This window comes from Prionailurus bengalensis, chromosome F2 (assembly GCF_016509475.1).
Source record: "Prionailurus bengalensis isolate Pbe53 chromosome F2, Fcat_Pben_1.1_paternal_pri, whole genome shotgun sequence".
NCBI lineage: Eukaryota > Metazoa > Chordata > Mammalia > Carnivora > Felidae > Prionailurus > Prionailurus bengalensis.
This window is the reverse complement of record NC_057353.1, coordinates 54443894-54465026: the sequence shown is the minus strand read 5'-3', so window position 1 is coordinate 54465026 and position 21133 is coordinate 54443894. Positions and strand designations below refer to the sequence as shown.

General features: G+C 34.5%; 1 protein-coding gene across 1 annotated transcript in view; it reads left to right on the top strand.

The window, feature by feature from the left end:
• NUDCD1 (NudC domain containing 1) overlaps positions 1 to 21133 on the top strand; it is a 76986-nt gene that overhangs the window by 31889 nt on the left and 23964 nt on the right. Inside the window, exons 4-8 of the mRNA XM_043601609.1 lie at positions 1 to 181; positions 3614 to 3796; positions 7205 to 7406; positions 13158 to 13302; positions 18043 to 18168. Of these exons, the coding sequence (XP_043457544.1) occupies positions 1 to 181; positions 3614 to 3796; positions 7205 to 7406; positions 13158 to 13302; positions 18043 to 18168 (837 nt within the window). The remainder of the gene's footprint in view (positions 182 to 3613; positions 3797 to 7204; positions 7407 to 13157; positions 13303 to 18042; positions 18169 to 21133) is intronic.

Genomic DNA, 21133 nt, shown 5'->3' with positions numbered 1-21133 from the left:
ATTATGTTTAATGAAGAGCTTGGGAATCCTTTTATCATAATTCACAGTATCTCATTGATGAACGCTGAAGAACATTCAATAACTACCTTACTTCTTCGAATAGAGAAAGAAGAATTGGATATGAAAGGAAGTGGATTTTACGTTTCTTTGGAGTGGGTCACTATCAGTAAGAAAAATAAAGGTAAAATATAACTACAATGTGAATCCACAGAGGTTGGTGCCATTTAGTAGATTTTGAAATGCAAAGCTGTTCCTGTAAATGCTGTTGTTGCTGTGATTCTAATACCCCACATCTAGTGGGATGAATTCCTATAGATAATTTCTCCTCAGGTATATATTGTTATAGAAACAATAACTTCCGGGGCGCCTGGGTGGCTCAGTCGGTTAAGCGGCCAACTTCGGCTCAGGTCGTGATCTCGCAGTCCGTGAGTTTGAGCCCCGCGTCGGGCTCTGTCCTGACAGCTCAGAGCCTGGAGCCTGCTTCTGATTCTGTGTCTCCCTCTCTCTCTGCCCCTTCCCCCATTCGTGCTCTGTCTCTCTGCCTTTCAGAAATGAATAAATGTTTAAAAAAAAAAAAAAAACAATAACTTCCACAGTTATGCCTTTTTGTATAAAAGGAGACATTCTTATAATTTTGAAAGAATTTAAAGTGTATAATTTCAGTATATACAAGACTGTACACATATATTCTAATGTGTATATGTATCACATACAAGGATTACGTATATAATTAAATGTAAATTATAAATTGTAGAAAAGTCTTGACTCTTGGGCTGTTTGAAACTATCAGACTTCTAACTTGGACATTAGAAATTATTTTTCACTGTATTAATTAGGATTCCTTTAATGGTGTGGACTTGTTCTTCACCAGTGCTTAGTTCTTACTATTGTTGAAAACTAAGGGAGCTTGTTTCCATGACTCTCTGCCCTTTTTCTAAGTTTTTATTAACTGACATAACTTACGGGCCTTAAATTACATTACAGTTGACCCTTGAACAATAGGTTTAAATTGTGTAGTTTAAACTGTAGAGTTCAGGTCCACGTATACATGGATATTTTTTGATACAGGACATTACTGTAAATGTATTTTCTCTTCCTTATGAGTTCTTGAATAACCCTTTCTTTATTCTAGCTTACTTTATTTTTAAAAATACAGTATATAATATGTATACAAAGTATATGTTAACTGACTGTTTTTGTTATCAGTAAATCTTCCAATCAATAGTAGGCTATTAGTAGTTAAGTTTTTGGGGAGTCAAAAGTTATATGCAGATTTTTGGCTGCATGGGGGAATCTGTGTGGTTTTTTTTTTTTTTTTTTTAATGTTTGTTTTTGAGAGAGAGAGAGAAACTTTGAGGGGAAGAGAGAGAGGGAGACAAAGGATCGAAGCAGGCTGGGTGCTGACAGCAGAGAGCCTGATATGGGCTCAAACTGAACCATGAGATCATGACCTGAACCAAAGGCAGGCGCTTAACCAGTTGAGCTACCCAGCATCTGTCATGTCATTTCTTAAGGTTTCATTCTTTTCACCCCCTTAAGTATTATTTATATAATTGTTATTCTTTTCCTTTTTCTTTTTCAATGAATATAACAGCAGTGCTTTTCTAAATTGTGTTGAGTGGAACATTTGATAAACAATGTTTTGTAGTTAAATTGAAAATATGGGCATATAATAGCCCTATTTCACATTAAACATGTTGAAGATTCTAAAAATGTTGAGTAAAAAAAAAAAAAAGACAATTAGAGCAAGCATTTCCCAGCTCATTTAACCATGGAGTTCACTTGAAATCCACATGTTATTTTCTGTTGCACACATGTTGGGAAAAGCCACCCTGTAAACCATGTAGTATCTAAGTCTGGGTGTTTGGCATCCGGTAGGACTCTTTCCCTTACACGTACCTGTGCAGGAAGCATAGGAGTTTTTAGTTCATTCATAAATTTACAAGTCTTTTCTTAAATATGTGTGAAATGAAGGTGAATGTAGGTGAAGATTTAGAGGAAAACAAGGATATATATTTAAAACAGATTGTATCATTATGTATAACACGTGACATTGGGTTACAATTTTTTACTACTTATTGTGAAGCTTGTTAAAGTAGTACAGCTCACTCTAATAGAGTAACAGTGTAAGTAAAGGTAAGGGCACACACAAAACCAAACCTGTTTTCAAGAATAAATTCAGTTATTTTACCAGTAATTTTCATGATACAGTTAATTTTATATCTTTTCTTTATATCTCATATCTTAAATTTTATATCTTAAAATCAAGTATTGGGGCACCTGGGTGGCTCAGTTGGTTAACTGTCCTACTCTTGATTTCAGCTCAGGTCATGATATCACAGTTCATGAGTTTGAGACCTGCATTGGTCTCTGTGCTGTCAGCAGGGAGCCTGCTTAAGATTCTTTCTCCCTCTCTCTCTCTGCCCCTCCCCCATGAGTATACATGCGTGCTTTCTCTCTAATTAAATAAACATTTTTTAAAAAATTAAGTATTGGGGCACCTGGGTGGCTCAGTTGGTTAAGCATCCGACTTTGGCTCAGGTCATGATCTCGTGGTTTGTGAGTTTGAGCCCCGTGTCGTGCTCTGTGCTGACAGCTCAGAGCCTGGAGCCTGCTTCAGATTCTGTGTCTCCCCCTCTCTCTGCCCCTCCCATGCTCATGCTCTGTCTCTCAGTAATAAATAAATATTTAAAAAAATTAAAAAAAATTAAGTATCATTATTTATGCTTGATTCATTAGGCATATAGGTCTGAATCATTTCTACCATAAACATTTCATTTTAAGGAAACCCCCTTAAGTAGCTAGAATGAACAGAAAAATAGTCCACACCATACCTTTACTTTATCCTTTGTTTGTGGCTCTTTTGAGCAGATGCCTATCATGTACCTGCTGGGGAAGTAGAAAGGCTGTAGTAAAGTAAAAGGTAGATCATTCAGAAGCTGATATTTAGGTAAGTCAGTCACTTTAAAGTCTAGAGCACTGGTATCCAATGGAAATTTCTGCAAAATGGACATGTTTTATGTGTGTGCCATTTAATACAGTAGCAGCTACCCATGTGTGGCTGTAGAACATTTGAAATGTGACTAATGTGACTGAGGAATTGAATTTTAAATTTTACTTAATTTTCGTTAAATAGCCACTATGGCCAGTAGCTACCACATTGGAAAGCACAATCTAGAGCAAATTTCATCAGAGCTGGTATTTTAAAGTAGGGGTGAATTTATAGAAAATTAGGTTATAAACTTTTTTAGCCCTATGAAAAGACTCTTGATAGCATGCCTTTTAATAGTACACTTAAAATACTTAATTTTAGGGGCGCCTGGGTCGCTTGGTTAAACGTCCAGCTTCGGCCCAGGTCATGATCTTCCTGTCCCTGAATTCAAGCCCCACCTGCATTGGGCTCTGTGCTGACATCTTAGAGCCTGGAGCCTGCTTGGGATTCTGTCTCCTTTGTCCTCTGCCCCTCCCGTGCTTATGCTTTCTCTCTCAAAAATAAATGTTAAAAAAAATACTTAATTTTAATTAAAATTAATATATAAATATTTTCAGGATATTTTATAATATAGTGTGTTATTTATAATTTTTTGTTCTAAAATACTTTCTTTTTTTACAGACAATAAAAAATATGAAATCATTAAGCGTGATACTCTCCGTGGAAAGTCAGTGCCGCATTATGCCGCTATTGAGCCTGATGGGAAAGGTCTGATGATTGTCTCCTACAAGTCCTTCACATTTGTACATGTTGGTCAAGATCTTGAAGAAAATAAGAATGACAACTTGTCTGAGAAAATCAAAGGTAATTTTAGTGTTCATAGAGCTCATGTGTGTTTATGTACGTTTATGTCTGGTTTGTCTTACTGGTTAGGTTATGGGTTCTACCGGGACTAGATAGAGGCTTAATTTTCCTTTGTATTTCTCAGAATTGTCTTTTGTAAAATGTGCTACCTAAATAGTGTGAATTGTTTTAATCAGTAATTTCGTAATTACCAAAAATGTTTTTAAAAAATTACGCCTTTATGAGATGTTTAGTAAATACTTATTAAATGAATAAATAATGTTTGTTTGTTATTGGTGTTTGTGAAGCTACCATATTAGTATTGAATATATTAATCTTTTAAAATAAGCTAAACTGTGTTGATTATAGGTATATACTAGTGTACGTGTTCTGAATTTTTAGTGCTAAGCTTTAAAAAAAAGTTCTTGAGGGCCTAATTGTTAAGTTTTTCCAATGTTAAAATGAATAAACGGATGAAGTTAATGTTTTAGAATGAGGACAGTAACAAAGTCTTTAAAATTTATATTTACATAGGAAGAATACTCTTACATTCAAGAGAATATCCCCCTGTAATCATTTCTATTCATAATCCTGATGTTTACAACCAGAGAATAGTATATTTTACTTGAGATTTTTGCAATATTTTCAATTATACATATTAATCTTTGAATGTCCCTTTTTTGTTAATTATATAAAATAAAAATTAGTTTCACTATATTTATTTAGAACTTTCTAAAGAAAAAAATTCTTTGAAAAGTATTTGAAAACAGGGATGCCTGGGTGGCTCAGTTGGTTGGGCATCTGACTTTGGCTCAGGTCATGATCTCAGGGCGTGTGAGTTCGAGCCCCATGTCAGGCTCTGTGCTGACAGATACTTCTGTGCTTCAGATACTGTGTCTCCCTCTCTTTCTGCCCTCCCCCACTCATGCCTGTCTCTCTCTTAAAAATAAATAAACAAGCAAACAAAAAAAGAAAAGTATTTGAAAACATTAATGTAATAAATATTTTTAAAATATTTTCCACAGATTCATAAATGATATGCACCTTTGAATAAGAGAGTTATGCTTTGATGGCCTTTTAGTTAGCCTTTTAACAACTTGGTTTCCCATGTGATGTGTTTTAATGTTAGATTATCTCTAAGATCCCTCTCTGAATAAGTTCTACTACTCTGTCTCAATTATACTGTTAAACTTTTCTAGAGCTTAGCCAAAAAGCTATTCATATCTCTAGACCACATGCCCCTTAGAACTCTTGGTGAGCAATTGCAAAGGAAATGAAAGAATGCCCTAATCTCTGGAAACATTCTGCCTAGTACCTGAAACTATGTGGTTCCAAGACAGATTGTAGCGTAGGAGGGATACGACATCTGTTTAAATCATAACTATCAGGTGTTGTTTTTCTTGTTGACATCTCACATTATATTTTGATTTCCTTCTGAATCCATTAACGTCTTTCCTTCCCTTTGAGTGTGAACCTCAAATCCCCTGTATTTTTCTGTGTACCTTATAATAAACACACTTTACCTATAAAGGAGAAATGTAATTTTTAAAAAATTATGGATAGTTTGTCATTTATAGCATGCTTTCTTTTAAGTAATCATCTGAGAATATATATGGGTTTCATTTTCTATAAACCTCAAGAAGACTGATATTGTCTGTTGCCAATTTGGTGTTGTCATAATGATATAAGTAAGAGCATTTTCTTAGAAAGACTTAAAACAATTTCCAAAACATAGGCACTTAGCAACCAACAATTGAAAAAATTATTTAGTTGTTTGTATAACTTTTAGTGGAGAGAAGCTTAAAAAATTCTGGCTTTCCATTTAGTCTACTTCCATGGACTTTAAGTTTTACTAGAAGCTCATGTGATTTTGCAGACTCCTCCCCTTTCCATATCTGGCAGAAGTTACCCATTGAATCATTGTTACTTATAAACTGCCTTGTTAACTTTTGTGGTAGACAGAAAATTGAGTAAAACAGGTAACTTGCCTTAAGGAGCTTATAGTTATCAATCTTTTAAGCTGTAGTTCAAACTTTCTCAGTGAATTTATACTAAAAGTACTTCTAAAGAGATAACAGAGAAGATCTAAGAGCCTGCTTAAAGGAATATGATGCAAGTTAGAAATTAATCCAAAGTAACAATTTTATCCTGAAAATTTATGCATTTTTATGCTTATTCCTATAGTATCATGCTTGTTAAATTTTATTTAACATCAAATAGAAGTGACCCTTTAAGAAGATACATCATACTTACTTACTATTATATCTTTGAGCATAGCTAGTACTTACAAAGTTTTTACACAAAACAGCACAAAAATAAAAAGAATGATACCCCCCTCAGAAAAGAATAATAACCCGCATTTACTGAGAGTTTATAATATATGTAATAACAGGATTGATATTGAATATTTTATATGCATTAACTCATTAAATATTTTATATGCATTAACTCATTTAAATTTTAACAGTTCTGTGAGATAATGTCATATTTTGTTATTTTATTTTACAGATTAGGAAAAAGAGGGTAGTAGATAAAGTTGCATACCAAGATTAATAAGTGGTTGAGCCAAGATTCAAGACCTAGGACTAGTCAACTCTGGAGTACTAGTTACTAACCACTATGTTATATTCCTTTCTGATGAGTGTGTGGACAGATTAATGTTTATGGATATCATTAAGCAAATAATTATTTACTTAGCAAATATTTATTCTTTTTGCATTTAAGCCCTATTTTCTTATTTCATCCTATGGGTATTTCAACCTGTAGCATGATGAGTTTAAAGCTTTTTCTAAGAGAAGCCAAAGAGATCAAGAAGGAGGTGAAGGGAGGATACTTTTTTTGGGAACTTGGACAAAATACACTGGCAGCCGTTGAATTTCCTGTGAAATTGCTTTCATGTGCAAAGTTGCAGAGTAGAATTTATAAATATATATATCTTTTATTTTTATGTGGGTATGTATCTCACCAAATAATAGTTGTCTTCTGTATCACAGAGTTACATTGTTAGGGCAAATCAAAGCAATGGTGAAAGTTTCAGACAGTGGTTTTTGACATATTTGTTACTCCTTTGAAGTAGGAATCTGCTGTGTGTGTAAAGGGAAGAGAAAGGAGGAAGAAAAGGGGAAACTGGGAGGCAGGGAGAGAATGAATGGGGATAAAGGATTGCTGTCATTAGTATTTTATGAGTGCTTATGTCTTGGAGCATTAGGTAAGCCTGGAAGAGGAAATGTCAAGTGCAGTTGTTATAACTCTGAAAATTCCCCCAAAAGATCTGTATGTGTTTGTTTATGATTAGTTTTGTAAGAAGATCACTAGCAATTATGCTAAGATTCCTTTAGATAGGTGTTCTTTTGTGTGCTCCAGTGTCTCATTTTGTGTGTTCTGGTCTCCACTTTTTTATTACATAATGTATTTTTCTTTTCCCAATAGAACCTCTGTATTACTGGCAACAGACTGAAGATGATTTGACAGTAACTATACAACTTCCAGAAGGCAGTTCTAAGGAGGACATTCAAGTACAGTTTTTGCCTGATCACATCAACATTGTGCTGAAGGGTCAGAGGTTTTTGGAAGGAAATCTCTATTCATCTATTGATCAAGACAGCAGTACATGGATGATTAAAGATAATAGGTATACAGATAGAGTTGTATTTATATTTAAAAAATTTTTTTTCTTTTTTTTTTTATCCCTTCTACAGTGGTTACACCAAAGTTGACTACTACTACAATAGGTCTGTCTGTATTGCTGATTCTTGCTTAAGACAGAATAAAAATGGAATTACTGTATCAAAATACATGATTATCATTAAGATTAAAAATGCTAGTAAAGTTATAGTTTGTATTCTATGGTAGGTCTGTCTGTATTGCTGATTCTTGCTTAAGACAGAATAAAAATGGAATTACTGTATCAAAATACATGATTATCATTAAGATTAAAAATGCTAGTAAAGTTATAGTTTGTATTCTATGGTAGGTCTGTCTGTATTGCTGATTCTTGCTTAAGACAGAATAAAAATGGAATTACTGTATCAAAATACATGATTATCATTAAGATTAAAAATGCTAGTAAAGTTATAGTTTGTATTCTATGGTAGAGTTTTTATTATCAGCTCTGGAAAAATAATGACAGTAGTAACAGTAATAATAGATAAAAATGGTTATTTGTTTTAATTAATACTCTAAAATTTTTTTAAGAGAAAAATCTCTTTTTATTGACTTCAGTTTGCCAACTAGATAATACATTCCCATTCTTTAAATTTTAATATACATAAAAGGGTACACAGTGTGAAGGCTCCCTCCAGCCCAGACCCTCCAGCCATCCTTCCCCTCATGCCCATAACCACTGTTCATAGTTTTCCTTCTACAGGTATTTTATGCATATTCAAGCCGATATATGTCTGTTTTTTGAACAAAAAAGGTTTTAAAACGTAACTATACATAGTTTTACAGCTTGCTTTTGTTGACTTTCAATAGCAATCTTGAAGAACTTTCTATAATGTATATATAATGATTTATTCTCCTTTATGGCTATTTATGATATTTTACTTTGTCACCCACAGTCATTTTTAAAAAATGGTCCTTTATTGTTGGATATTTTGACTGCAGTCTTTTGCTACAGTGAATAACTTTCATATGTATATAAAAGAATTTCATGTGTGCAGGAATATATATGGAGGACTCCTACAAGTGGAGTCAATATTTCTTTGAAAATTATAGAGAATATTTTTTTAATGTAAGTTAGCTGTGTACATTTTTTTGTAATTGTGTGTTCAGGACACAAGAGAAATAGATGATATGGTCAACTTATCCAAACAGAACTTTTCAGTACAGCAAAACTGAGAATTTCTTCTCTTCTAAAAAAACCATTAAGAAAACAGAACCGGGCCATGGACTGGGAAAAAAATATTTTCATTATGCATATAAAACAAAGGAATTGCATTCTCCATATATAAGAAACCTTGTTAGAAATTTATAATTAAAAGATAACCCAATTTTAAATATGGTCGAATGATTTGAATTGACATATCATGATAGATGATATTTGAATAGCTAGTTAAGCATATGAAAAAATAGAGGGAAAGGTACATTAAAGCTAGATGAGACACCAGTGCATGGCTAAAACTAGACAGCTTATGGTATCAAATGTTGACAAGAATGTGGACCACCAGCCTCTTGTACATTGCTGGTGGGAGGGAAAAATGATAGTCACTTTGGCAAACTGTTTAGCAGTTTCTTAGGCTAAGCATATATATACCCACTTAGTAACCCAGAAATTCTACTAGATATTAGTACTCAGTAGTACACAATAGAATGCTACTCTGCGATACAAGAGAATGGTGTGATAAACACAGCAGTGTGAATGAATCTCAGAAACATGCAGAGTGAAAGAAGCCAGAGACAAAAAATGTGCATACAGTGTGAGTCCAAACATGTGGAGTTGGCAAACTGGCAAAACCATCTCTGGTGATACAAATCAAGACAGTGGTTACCTCTAGGGTGTAGGGGGACTGACTAGAAAAGGGACACAAGGGAACTTTCTGGTTGATTGAATAGCTTCCTTGGGCGATAAGGGTATGTGCATTTGTGAAATTCCATGAATTCTGTACTTCATATCTGAATTTAGTCTGTAAAAACCTCAGTGAAAGGAATATGCAGAAAAATAGGTAAAGATTAAGTTTCTTATAAAACTATAACCCTTTGCTCCTACTTTTTTGCCCCTTTGTAAATCTTTCATTATAGATTGTTAGTAATTATTACATTCTGTGATGGGTTAATGGATGGTTTTGGGCACTTAATTTAAGAAATGGTCAGATTTGGGGGCGCCTGGGTGGCTCAGTCGGTTAAACGTCCGACTTTGGCTCAGGTCATGATCTCGCGGTTCGGGAGTTCAAGCCCTGCGTCAGACTCTGTGCTGATGGCTCAGAGCCTGGAGCCTGTTTCAGATTCTGTGTTTCCCTGTCTCTCTGACCCTCCCCCGTTCATGCTCTGTCTCTCTCTGTCTCAAAAATAAATAAACGTTAAAAAAAAAAAAAGAAAAAAAAAAAAAGAAATGGTCAGATTTGGTCAGAAGTGGGTTAAAATTAGTTATTTTTACTTTAAATATAATTTTCAATTTGTAATATAGGACACATATGAGTCTTCGATTTGAGTCTAAATATTGGAAGTCTGAGAAATAGGTATCTAGTTCAAAAAATTTGAAGCTATATGCTTTTATATCCTGAATTCGTTTTATTGATGGGGAAATTTGGCGACTTTTCTTTTTTAATGTGGTAAGATAAATAGATTCATGAGTAAATGATGTTGTTTATAATTTTTTGAGAATTATTGAACTAAGAATCCAATATTCAATGAATTCAACAAAAAAAGAATAATGATTTCCATGAATCTGATGCTTTGTCTTTCTCTTTTTGGATGTATTTTTTTTTTTTTAACTGTTCTAATAATTCTTGCTAACCAGTTTTAATCATGGTATATTTAAATAATCACTGCAGTCCTTCCACATTTTTCATAATCACTCCTGCAAATGTTTACAAAAATATTTTTATTGTAATTCTCAGGAAAGTATTACTGTTTCAGAGGGAGAGTGAAAGATCTGAGCTAGATTAAAGTCTAATCTCATGGACATGATAGTTTTCGACAATCTCACCTTCAAGGTGATAAAAGTGGTTTCTAGAGTCCTGACCAATACTCAGTTATACCAATTGAATAAATACCTGATTTTGTTAACAGTTTATCCGTTTACCTGGATAATGAAGATGTGGAAAAGGACACCCAGATGAGAAGTACCCTGGAATCTAATGTGTCCACTAATCACCGTCTGACTATAGCTAGGTTACCACAGTAAAACACATGGTTTTTGGTTCATTCTTCATGAACTTTGGCATACTAACACACTGAGTTCGTAACAGAATCTGATAAAATTACTTTTTATTTAAAAAAATATATATATATTTTTATTTTGAGAGAAGGGGAGAATCCCACACAGGCTCCACGCTAGTGCAGAGCCTGATATGGGGCTTAATCCCATGATCTGAGCTGAATTTGAGTCAGACGCTCAACTGAACTACCCAGACATCCCCATTTTTTATTGAAGTGTAATTAACATATGCTGTTATATCGGTTCCAGGTGTTCAGTATAATAATTCAACAACTTTATACTTAGTGCTCATCATGATAAGTGTACCCTTAATTCCCTTTACACTTTTTAATATACTTTAAAAGCTTAGTTATGTGAACGGTTCTTTAAGAAACATTTTATATTCTACTTAAACATATTTTATGTCCATGAGAGAGATTGAGGGTAGTATTTATAAATTGGCAAAGCAGCTATAACATACTGTTAAAGTAGGTCATCAAACAGTAACTTAGCAAAGGTTTAGAATAGCTGGACCTCACACAAATAGTTTCAGCATTTAATACATGAGCATAAACCTGTGTTGTTTTCCCATTAAATTTGAGGTACTTGATTACTATTTTACATTACAAAGGATAATTACAGTGATGTGTAGGTGGGGTCATTGGTTTAAAAACATGATTTTCTGTGCTTGATTAAATTATTCATATTTTTCATTTTCAAATGGTTAATGTTCCTTCTCACTTTGGGAGGATTTGTTAACTAGTCTGTAGGTTATTAATATATGGGGTTATATGTTCTTTTTGTCTGGATGGTAGGACATGATCCTAATTTTAAAATGTAGAAATGCAGTTGTGCTTAAAGGATTGCATTGATTAGGCGTGCAAACTTAACGATGGTTCAGAAATTCTCTATAACTGACATTATGTGAACTGTTTTTAACTTCTTTAGGTAGCAGCTGACTAAAACAGTATTTATACATTCTGGTCATGGTAAAATTTCTTTAATATTTACATGTATTTATTCAGAGAGGCAGAATAGTGCAGTAGTGAAGAGCATTGACTTGGAGCCACACTGCTTTACTAACTCATGACCTTGGCAAGTTACTTAACCTCTAAGTGCTTTTCTTTTCTTACTTTGTAAAATGAAGATGAAAATAGTACTTACTTTATTTGGTTGTGGTGAGCAATCAGTGAGTTAAAACATGTAAAGTGCTTAAGACAGCACCTGGCATATGGGAAGCATTAGATAAGTATGAGTTGCTGTCGCCGATTATTATCTTCATCATCATCATCCTTTTCAAGATTAGCTCTCTTTTAGAGAATAGATTATGATGGTAATTTTTAATGCTAATGATAGGAACTCATTACATAGAAAAGATGTTTTGCATCGTCTCAAAATAAGTAGTTTCAGAAAAAGTTAAAAGTGCTGTAATTAATTCATGAGGTGAAGATAATAACAGCCTTGAAAAATAACTGATAAGTTTGTATGTTCTATTTGATAATTATGATTATAGTTATTATTGTGTCCTTGCAATTATTTCCTTGCAGTTGTGTTCCAGGGCATGGGTTAGTATGGCACACGTGTACCAAAGGTGGCACATGGGAAGGGTTGCTTTCCTATGGGATAGCTACCACCACCCCACTTTTCTCTGTGTTCTAGCAACGGCTGCGCCTACAGCAGCTTATTACTTGAATTTCTCTTCCTATTCAAGAGGCACGTGGGGCAACTCCCTGTGCTCCTATGTCCACGGTCTGCCCCGGCTCAGCTCTCATTCTCTTTCCTGCCACATGAAACCTTAATCTCAGTATTCCGTGATAGGCCCCTTTTAGTGTATTTGGAATTTGTTCAGTGGCCTAAATGTACAGAATTAGATTTTCATTTGATACAGACCACATTAACAACTTTTTTCTTATGTTACCAAATTTAATTATTTTATAATTTCTACTTTCTTTTCAATTCATTAAAATCTGTATTTTAAGAATTGATATTTGTGCTGATCTAACCTGCCTGATGTTTACATTAATATATATTATGGCTACTAGTTTAGGAAAATGAAGCTAATTATTGGCTTCATGCATAAAGAAGTACCTTTAGTTATAGTCAATTAATTTCACGTGCCCGCCCCAACCACCATCCTTGTTACCAGCACCATTCCCTAGTAAAAATATCTCAGAATCTTGGTGCCTGCATTTCTGTCTCTTAAGTTCAGTAATACACTGCATACCTGGACTACAACCGTATTTTCTAGGTGGTCTTACTCTTGCCAGTCACTCTTCTCATCAAGTCATGTGGCATACCATTTCCAGTGGTACTTTCTTGATTGTTTAGTAAGTATAAATTATTACCCTTGGATTATAGATTTTCCATCATATGCAATACCAAAATGAACACAAGTTTTGGCATCTTCTGGACACCAGGGTGGGTAGATTCAATGGAAGATTCTTCTGGTTGGTGTTGGTTATATAATTTGTATAGTTGGTTAATGTAACATTAAGCATGTTACAAGTAACTTCTTTTAATTTCTAGCTTGGAGATTTTCTTGATTAAAAAGAATGAAGGACTAACATGGCCAGAGCTAGTGGTTGGTGATAAACAAGGAGAGTTTATAAGAGACTCAGCCCAGTGTGCTGCTATAGCTGAACGTTTGATGCATTTGACCTCTGAAGAACTGGTAAGCAATTGTAATAGTAGGGTGACTTTCCAAAGGCCCGGAAGTATGTTATGTGAGGGTTGTGCCATGTTTTTCAAACATTATTTTACATTTACTAATGTTAGAGACACAGATGAGGCACAGACTGGTGTTTGAATGTAGGTTAAAATTCTAATATTCATTCCTTACACTATGTGAATACATATCTGTGTGTGTGGGATTGCTGTATAAGGTGGATGTGCATGTGTATATTTATATATATGTATACACACACATAGATACATATATATTCTCCTTTAGAAGAATCAGACCGATATTGGCAGGGACAAAATTAGGATTTTACTGTATACCTATGCTAGTAATCTTCTTGCCATCGTAAAATTTTCTAGGTTATCTTAGGATATCACGGGGGTATATATATACTACAATTAATTATGATTGACAAAATAATTCATTGTAATGATTACAGTGATAATACACTACTCATTCAACTGTGACATTTTGTTGAAAATGTTCCAATCTGATAACTTTTAAGATAATGTTAAAAATTTGAATAAAGCAGGGGTGCCTGGGTGGCTCAATTGGTTAAGTGTCCAACTTCAGCTCAGGTCATGATCTCATGGTTCGTGGGTTAAAGCCCCATGTGGGCTTTGTGCTGACAGCTCAGAGCCTGGAGCCTGCTTCAGATTCTGTGTCTTCCTCTCTCCTCCTCTCCCCTGCTCGTGCTCTTTCTCTGTCTCAAAAATAAACATTAAAAAAAATTTTTTTTTAATTGAATAAAACATTATACCAGAATTTCAGTTATATGTTTATTCACCAAAAATTATATCAGCACATGTACAATGTCTGACTTATTGCCATTTGGAGTTAGAGTGATGAGGAAAAAACTGTTAGGAGGTAGTTTATACTATAGGGTTAATTATATCCTAAAGTGGAAAGGAAATTAGAATATTGAAAGTAAATGTCTCTGTCAAAAGAAAACATGGCCAAAATGGAGAAACCAAGTTTCAAGTCTGCCAGCAATAGTTAAAAGTTTCAGGGGGCACCTGGGTGGCTCAGTCAGTTGAGTGCTCTACTTCGGCTCAGTTCATAATCTTACGGTTCTTGAGTTCAAGCCCCACATCAGGCTCACTGCTGTCACCACAGAGCCTGCTTCAGATCCTCGCCCCCCCCCCCCCCCTCAGCCATTTACACTCTCTCAAAAGTAAAAAATGTTGAAAAAAAAATTTCAGGATCACTGGAAAGCATTTGTAAGACTGTGAAACTTTGATCTCCTAGCCCTGGTGTTAAAACAAGCCCATGCAGACTGCATTGCCCTATGTTCATTCATTCAGCAAGTATTTTTTGTGATAGGGCTCTGGGATATAATCATATAGTTACAGTAGTGGGGCTTGTTATGATATTGTAGATTATTGCTGCTAACTGCCTTTTAAACTTGATTATTTCAAGTGAATATTGGTATATATGAGTAAGTTATTTATGTCTGAACACCAGTGTATTTGGGAAGAGCATAGAATCTTGTTATCTGCAGCTGAAGGCTGTCTTGCGTGTTTCAAATCTTTATACTTTTTGTTATCTTTCTGCATTGGTTAGAACCTTTAATCCATTGTAAAATAGAAATGGTGAATAGTGAAAGCAGACATTCTTGCCTTATTTGTAAGCTTGGAAAAATGAATATTTCACTGTTAAGTATGGATTATTTTTGTCATGTTGAGGAAATTTTCTTCTATTATACTGAGTTTTTAATCATGAAGGCCATATAGAATTTTGTCAAATACACTTCATTTGTGGTGTAAACCTTACTTGGTCATGATGTATAATCCCTTTTAGGTATTACCAGTTTGGGTTTGCTAATATGTTATTGAGGAGTTTTGCATCTATATTTGTGAGGAATATTGGTCTGTAGTCTTTGTTTTTTCTTTTTACTGTCGTTATTCAGTTTTGGTGTCTGGGTAATGCTGATGTCAAATGAAAAGGGAAGTGTTTCCTGCTTGTTCTATTTCTGGAAGAGATTGTGTAGAGTTGGCATTATTTCTTTAAATATAGAATTTTCCAGTGAAACTGTCTGGACTGGAGTTTTCTTTTTTGGAAGTTTTTAACCATGAATTTAATTTCTTTATTAAATACAGGATTATACTGGGCATCTATTTCCTTTGGCTTTTTTTCAGTTTCCAGTTTCATTTGTTATTACATTGATTATTTTCTCCTTTTTGCTTACTTTGGATTTATTTTGCTCTATTTTTAAAAGTGAAAGTTTAGATGATTGATTTTTTTTAACCTACTTTTCTGTTGAAAGCATTTAATGCTATATACTTTATTCCAAACACTACTTGACCTACCTCCTCCAAAATTTCAGCCTGTCTTCTTAATCCCATTAAGGATGATTTGATTTGGTGCTGTCTTTCAGTATTTTATGTGGCTGATATTTATTCCTTGTTTGTTCTTTCTACTAGGGCAGAACTTTTCATGAATCTCAACTGAAAGTCTAGGATGTTTACCAGGGCTTCTCCGGTGTGGGCTCTGATCTCTAATTTTTGTCTCCCAAGCACTTTATTAATATCAGCACTCAGCTTTTGAGCCCCTTGCCTGCTTCTTTCCACTTGTCTTTTCCAGCACAGCTTGAAAATCAGTAAATGCCTAAAGACAAGTAGCAGAATCTTGGGTTCTCTTCTCTGCTGTTCCCCTTTCTCTGTAAACTTGTCCTGTTAAATTCTGGCTGCCTTGATAGTACTGAACTTTTTTTTTTTTTTAACATGTTATTTATTTTTGAGAGACAGCAGGGGAGGGGGAGAGAGAGACAGAGACAGAATCTGAAGCAGGCTCCAGGCTCTGAGCTGTCAGCACAGAGCCTAATACAGGGCTTGAACCCAAAAACCGTGCGATCATGACCTGAGCTGAAGTCGGATACTTAACTGAACCACCCAGGTGCCCTGATAGTCCTGAACTTTTCATTTTTGTCCTCTTGTCTTTAAGATATAGTTAATGGAAAAGGGAAAGGAGGTAGGAGTGCAGAGGGTGCCTTCTCTATGCTACTGGACATATATATTTTGAATCGCTGAAAAAATGGCCCCAGCTAATTGCTGATATTGCCTTCCCAGCCAATCATAGCAACCAGACTTATTTCCATTGATATTTAGGCTGACTAAACTAGGTGGCTCTAAATCCCAGGTGGACATGGACAAGGTTCATCTTCTATCACTTCTATAACTCCAGAGATTTAGTTTCAGAGATTTTCTCAGGTCATTTCATCAAGTTTTCAATAACATGACTGCATTTTGGCAAACGAGGTGTGTGGACATTTGGTCAGTTGTAGAATTATGGTTCTGTTACATACATGTGTATACATAATTCATAATGCATGTATATGTGCAATTTATCACTTCAGCCTTGTGATCCTTGTACTCTGTGAGGGATATAAGGCCAGAGAGTACTTCTTGCATTTAAGCAATGGAACATATTAAAAGTACCTTACATTTATCTCTACTTTTGGCTTATTATTAGCTCCACCTTTGTTTTTGTATTAGTGTGTATGTGTGTATTTAGTGGTTGTTCTATTGTTTACACTGTACATCTTTAACTCATCACCATCTTTCTTCAAAAATTATTACATCATTTCACTGTAACTAAAGAGCTTCACAATATATTTCCATTTCTTCATCCTTTCTGTTATTCTCATCAGACATTTTATTTTTACATGTTATAATCTCAATAACATTATTATTTCAACTTTAATCAGTCAGTTCTTTTTTAAAGAGATTAAAATATGGGGGGGGGGTCTTACATTGGCCCACATATTACACATTTCCTCTGTTCTACATTTCTTTGTGTTGATTCATATTTCCATCTGTTGTCATTTTTTTCCTGGCTGAAGAGTGTCCTTTAGCATTTCTTGTAGTGTAGGTTTACTGAGTGAATTTTCTCAGCTTTTGTTTGCTGTAAAAATACTTAGGTTGTCTTCCTTTTTTAATATTTTTGGTAAGTATATAAGTCAATGTTGATAGGATTTTTCCCCCCTTTCAGAACTTCTGTTATACTCCATTGTTTTCTGGCTTGCATAGTTTCTGATGAGAAGTTGGCTGTCATTTGTATCTTTGTTCCTCTGTTGATAATGTGTTTTTTCCTCTTCTCACTACTTTTAAGATATTCTCTTTATTACTAGTTTGCAGCAATTTCATTATAATGTGATTTGCAGTGGGTTTTTTAGATGTTTCTTTGACCTTCTTCAATTTATAGAGTTACAGTTTTCATCATTTAATGACCATTTCTTCAATTTTGTTTTTCCATTCTTCATGCCCTCTTCTAGTTACCCATGTGTTACACCATTTGATATTTGTTCCACAGGTTATTGCAGTTGTGTTTTTTTGTCCTCTCTGTGTTTCATTTTAGATAGACTCTCTTGCTGTGTTTCAAGCTCACAGGTCTTCTGCCGTGTCTAATTAGCTGTCAATCCCATCTTTTTTTGCTTTCCACTTCAGATATTATATTCTCATATTTACAGTTCAGTTTGGTTCTTTTTTTATATCTTCCATACCTCTCTCAACATATATGTATTTTTCTGTACATCCTTGATTTTGTAATAATTGTTTTAATGTCTTTGTGGTGATTTCATCATTCTGTCATTTCTGGGTTTTGTTGATTAGGATTTATCAGTCATGGGTCTGAAATTTAGTTTTTAATTACTGTTGTAATCTTGATATTTTAAGTATGAAGAAACCCATTCTCTTATTGTTGATGGTTGTTTATTTTGTTTTCTGGCCTAAGAATCCAAATCCAGATAAAGAGAAACCTCCTTGTAATGCTCAAGAGTTAGAAGAATGTGATATTTTCTTTGAAGAGAGCTCCAGTTTATGCAGATTCGATGGCATTACATTAAAAACTACTCATGTGGTAAGTTTTTGATCATCATATTTCTAAAAATTTATGAATAAGTACAAGTTATAGGAGATAATAATTAACTGGCCACATATATAATTTGCAAACCTGGCTTGATTGCAAAGCTGAACAGCAAAGTAAATGACAAGAAAACCTTGAACTTTTTGTTTGATCTTTACGAATTGGTGTGCAAGATACAGGATTTTTAGTCTGTTTTTGTTTTTGGTTTGTTTTTTACTGTTGACTGTTTTACAATATTTGGTGTTTGGGGTTGGGTGGCTATCATCTAAAACTCATTACTTCATGAAGTGGCAGTTTATATCACCATCCCTAATGAAACACTGTTGCCGTATTTTGGTACTGTTGCATATTTGATATCTTGTGGTAAGCTTTTTTCTGTTTAGGTTTTTATATGTGGTTACAACTAATTTATAATAACCTCATTTTTTCATTTGAAATTATGACATATTTATGTTCTCACCTGGGTTAACAGCTAGGTAATACTATACAATGTTATTGTTGGTGTTCATGTGTGTATGCATATGTAGTGGTTGTCCTAGAGATTATAGTATGTATCTTCAGTAAATTTTTTCCAATTGCATTATTTATATGCTATTTTTTAAGAATCCCTTCTTACGTAAAGCCATTTCTGTATTCAGGGGTTTTATCTAATAGAGTTACAGACGTCAAATTAATGAGTCCTGGACTAAGACTCTGACAAGTTGATTTCCACTGTATATTCTCATTAATAATGTTTGCAGTTATTACCTATTTCACTGCATCTTTACCTGTCCTTTCGTTTTTATGTTTGATCTTTACTAATTGGTGTGCAAGATACAGGATTTTTAGTCTGGTTTTTTTTGCTGTTGACTGTTGACTATTTCATGATATTACCTTTGACTATTTCTTTTGTGAAGAATTTTTTCATTTATTTATTTTGGTGTTTCTGACTGACTTGTGTGACCTTACTTCTTCATAAAATGTGTTCCTAAAGAGCATGCATGATAGATTTCTCTTATAAGTAGGTTCTATCATCAGAAAGTTAAGAAATGTACATATAATCCCTCATTGTACCATAGTTTTTAGAGACAATGTTTGATAAAACATTTCCAGCATTTTGCACGTACTCAAACTGTTTAGTCACAGTTCAGTGTTAATTGCTGGTTTAACTCCGATGATTTGCTGTTTGTATATATTGCAAGATGACACCAATGATTTGCTGTTTGTATATATTGCAAGATGACCACATAGTAAGTCTAGTTAAATTTTCTCACCATACATACCTATAAATTCTTTCTCATATAATGAGAACGTTTAAGGTCTACTCTGTTAACAATTTCATATATTAAGTACAGTATTAACTAATAGTCATCATGCTATAAATTATAATCCCCTATACTTATTTATAATAAATGGAAGATTATGCCTTTGACACCCTTAATCCATCCCCCAGCCACCATCAGATATGAGACGTAGAGGAAGGGAGAGAGAATCTTAAGCAGGTTTCGTGCCCATCATGGAGCCCAACATGGGGCTCGGTCTCATGACCATGAAATCATGACCTGACCCGAAATCAAGAGTTGTACGCTTAACCAGCTGAGCCACCCAGGAACCCCTGATTTACGTTTCTTGATGCTTACTGTTGTTGAGCACCTTTTCATATATGTACAAGTTGACCATATTTAGGTCTTCTTTGGAAAAAGGTCTGTTTAGTTTCTCTAATCATTTTTTTTAATTGCATTATTTTTTGCTATTTAGTTACAGGAGTTCTTTATAAATTTTGGATGTTAACCCCTTATCCAGATACATAATTTACAAATATTTTTTTTCCCATTCAGTAGGTTGTGTTTTCATTTTGTTGACCATTTCCTTTGCTGTTAAGATTTTTAGTTTGAAATAGTCCCACTTGTTACTTTAGCTTCTGTTGCTTTTGCTTCAGAATACCATTGCCAAGACTGAGGTCAAGAAGTTCACGGGCTCTGTTTTATTCTAGGAATTTCAGGCCTTATGTTCAACTTTTTAATCCATTTGAGTACGTTTTTGTGTATGATGTAAAGATAGTGGTCCAGTTTTGTTTTTTGCATGTGGCTATCCAGTTTTCCCAAAACCATTTGTTGAAAAGACTGTCTTTTCCCCCATTGTATATTCTTGGCTCCTTTATCATAAATTGACCATGTATGGATAGGTTTACTTCTGGGCTCTCTGTTCCTTTGGACTCTGTGTCTATTTCTTATTTTTTACTTTTTTAAATATTTACTTATTTGGGGGGGGGGGGAGAGAATGAGCAGGGGAGGGGCAGAGAGAGAGAGGGAGAGAGAGAATCCGAAGCGGGCTCTGTACTATGCAGGGCTCGATCCCACAAACAATGAGATTATGACCTGAGCCAAAATCAAAAGTCATATGCTTAACTGAGCCACCCAGATGCCCCAGGACTCTGTGTCTATTTTTATACCAGTACTATACTATTTTGATTACTATAGCTTTGTAGTATAGTTTGAACTTAGGAAACGTTTTTGTTTTTTTTTTTAATTTTTTTTTTCAACGTTTATTTATTTTTGGGACAGAGAGAGACAGAGCATGAACGGGGGAGGGGCAGAGAGAGAGGGAGACACAGAATCGGAAACAGGCTCCAGGCTCTGAGCCATCAGCCCAGAGCCTGACGCGGGGCTCGAACTCACGGACCATGAGATTGTGACCTGGCTGAAGTCGGACGCTTAACCGACTGCGCCACCCAGGCGCCCCAGGAAACGTTTTTTAAGATTGCTTTGGCTATTTGGGATATTTTCTGGTTCCACACAAATTTTTGGATTTTGTTCTGTTTCTTGGAAAAGTGCCATTTAGAATTTTGATAGCTTTATTGACTCTGTAGATTGCTTTGGTAATATGGACATTTTAACAATTTTTTCCAATAAATAAATGTGGAATATCTTCCCATTTATTTTTGTCTTCAGTTTCTTTCATTAGAGTTTTAACAGTTTTC